This window comes from Gavialis gangeticus, unplaced genomic scaffold (assembly GCF_001723915.1).
Source record: "Gavialis gangeticus isolate Ggan-Ray unplaced genomic scaffold, GavGan_comp1, whole genome shotgun sequence".
Classification (NCBI taxonomy): domain Eukaryota; kingdom Metazoa; phylum Chordata; order Crocodylia; family Gavialidae; genus Gavialis; species Gavialis gangeticus.
In genome coordinates, this window is record NW_017729018.1 from 12,438,289 (window position 1) to 12,440,802 (window position 2,514).

Below are 2,514 nucleotides of genomic sequence, written 5' to 3' on the forward strand. Positions count from 1 at the left end.
CTTTGTCTTGCTTGCCCCAGGTTGGCTGCGGGGGTGGGGAGCGGAGGGGGGCTCGCAAGGCTGAGTCCCCCCCCCCCACACACACACCTTTAAAGCAGTACCAGCATGGGGCAGCGGGCTGCGAGAGAAAGGATCTGCCTGTGCGCCTGGGGGGGCAGATTCACCCCTCTCCCTCGCTCCCCAAACCGGTGGGACTGCCCCCCAGCCGGGTGCTGGGGCCGCGCTGCTGCCTGGCTCCTTCGGGGAGCGTTTTGTTAGACACAAAAGCCAGCGCCGCGCTCCCGGGCGGGCGCCGGCAATGGCTGCTTGACGGATGACTGCAGCAGCCTCCTGCCCCTGCCGTCTCCGGGTCCCAGAATAACCCCAGGGGGGGGGGGGCTGGATCTGCCCTGGAGGGCTCAGGGCTGGACACTTTCCATTAAGAAACGGGTTGTTCCCCCCTCCCTGGGCTGGGGGCTGCATTTCCCAATGGGGGGGCTCCCTGGGAATGCCCAGCCCCCCCTCCTCGATGCCCGTGGCTGACTGATGGCAGCTCTGTCCTCTCCTGCATTATTTTTGCAGCCGGCTGAATTCTGGGAAGCTGCAGGATCTGGGAGTGGTGGAAGGAAGCAAGCTGACCCTGGTGCCCACGGTGGAAGCGGGCTTGATGGTAAACAGCCTTCTTTGTCCCCCCCCCACCTCGCCCAGCAGGCCTGCAGTCCCCTCCGAGGGGCCGGGGGGCCGTCTGCCCGGCGCGGCAGGTCCCCGGGAGCGGAGCGGGGGCCCTGGGAATGGCAGCCTGGTTAATATTTCGTTGGCGTCTCTGTAGCCGGGTGTATAAATAGTGAGAGTGACACACAATCCTGGCCGCCCCCCGCCCCGCCACACACACGCCCCCTTTTCTTCTCTCTCTTTCAGTCTCAGGCGTCCAGACCAGAACAGTCAGTGATGCAGGCTCTGGAAAGCTTAACTGAAACTCAGGTGAGGAGCAGCAGCAGCAAAGCACCGATGTGGCCCACGGTTTCCCCGCGGGGGGGGCGGGGGGGCGTCCTCCTCGGGGCCGCTCGAGCGGTGGGGCCCCAGCCCAGAGAAGCCAGGAGCCGTATTACGTACGTCGCAAATGGGCCGGACGCCTCCTTGGATGGAGGCCCCAGGTTTAGACTGGCCGGGGGGGTGTGGACACACGGGGAGAGACGGTCCCTTGCCCCAGAGGAGACAAAAGGTCCGGGGGGTGGGGGGAGTTTGGGAGGCCGAGCGGGCGCTTTGCAAACCTCGGATGCCCGAGTTTCTGGTCTGCTCAGTCCTGCCCCTTGTGCTGAGCCGGGGGGGCGGCGGTAGGGAGCCATCCGGGCTGTCGCCGTCTTTGCTGTGTGTATTTTGGGACTGGTTTTCCGCCCCCCCACCCCTCCCATCCGCATATAAAAACAAATGCCAGCCTCGGGCCTTAACCTTTGCCTCCCCGGCAGGCAGGAACAATGCCCCTGTGTGCGCGGAGGCCGGCTCTGCCAGCCGGGGTGTGTGCAGGTGGATTATACAATGACACAGCTTTGTCTGAGCTCCCCGCGCAGCTCCCCGCCAGGGCGGGGGGGCCGGGCTGCCCGGGGGCAGGAGGGGCCCAGCTTCCTGGGGGGGGGCAGCTGCCTGGGAAGCTCCTTGGTGACTGCGAGGCGCTCCCAAACAAGAGGTTGCTAATCAGCCTGGGAGGGGAGGGTGCTTCTGCTTTCTCCTCCCCTGGCTAGTGATGCAAGGCAGGAGCTGGGCCGGCCTTTGTGTGCGTCTGGGCTTGGGGGGGCGTTGGGGGGTCCGCTGCACAATGCAGGGCTGGGATTTGCCTTTCGCCTCCCTGCTGCCGTGTGGGCTCCGGTCCCTCCTCTCCTTGGTGGTGGACTTTCAGATCCCTTTTAATTTTATTTTATGTTCTGTGAAGGGCCTGGGGGCTGCTTGCACCCTGCTCGCGCCTCCCCGTGCCGGGGGCCTCTGCAGCCCCCCCCCCCCCCGGGGGGGGGGGGGGGGCGGCTGCACTACCTCTGTACAGGCCTCTGCGTGCTCTGCCACGTCCCTCCGGGGTTGGCAGGGGCCCCGCACGCTGGGAAGGGGAAGGTCACCGCAGCGGGAGGAGGTGTCCCCTCCTGGCTGACCTTGACGCTTGCGGCTGCCTGAGTGACCTTGGCTCTGCGCAGTCGCTTTGACCCTTTGTGTGCTGGGCTGCTGCAGAGCCAGCTCTGGCCCCTGGCATGGACGTGGATGGGGGGGTCTGTGTGGGCAATGTGGTGCAGCCTTCGGACAGGGCTGGGGGGGGGGTGATGGAAGAGGGCTGACCTTGGCTGGGCATCGCTGCCCTGCTCTCTGGATTGGCTCTGGACTGCGCTGTGCACCCCTGCAGCGGGCACAGGATGCTCCCATGGGAAGCCAGTGGCTTTGTGGGGGGAAGGGCAGCCCAGAGCAAGAGCCAGCCACCCTCCCTGCACCATTGCCCCAGGGCTGCCTGGCAGGAGTAGCCTGGGGGGGCAGGGTCCCCCTGCAGAGGGGGTGGAG

At 66.4% G+C, this 2,514-nt stretch overlaps 1 protein-coding gene across 1 annotated transcript in view; it reads left to right on the forward strand.

Annotated features, from left to right (window-relative positions):
- MIDN (midnolin) overlaps positions 1-2,514 on the forward strand; it is a 57,762-nt gene that overhangs the window by 12,988 nt on the left and 42,260 nt on the right. The window contains exons 3-4 of the mRNA XM_019513161.1: positions 562-649; positions 898-960. Coding sequence (XP_019368706.1) covers positions 562-649; positions 898-960 — 151 coding nt within the window. The remainder of the gene's footprint in view (positions 1-561; positions 650-897; positions 961-2,514) is intronic.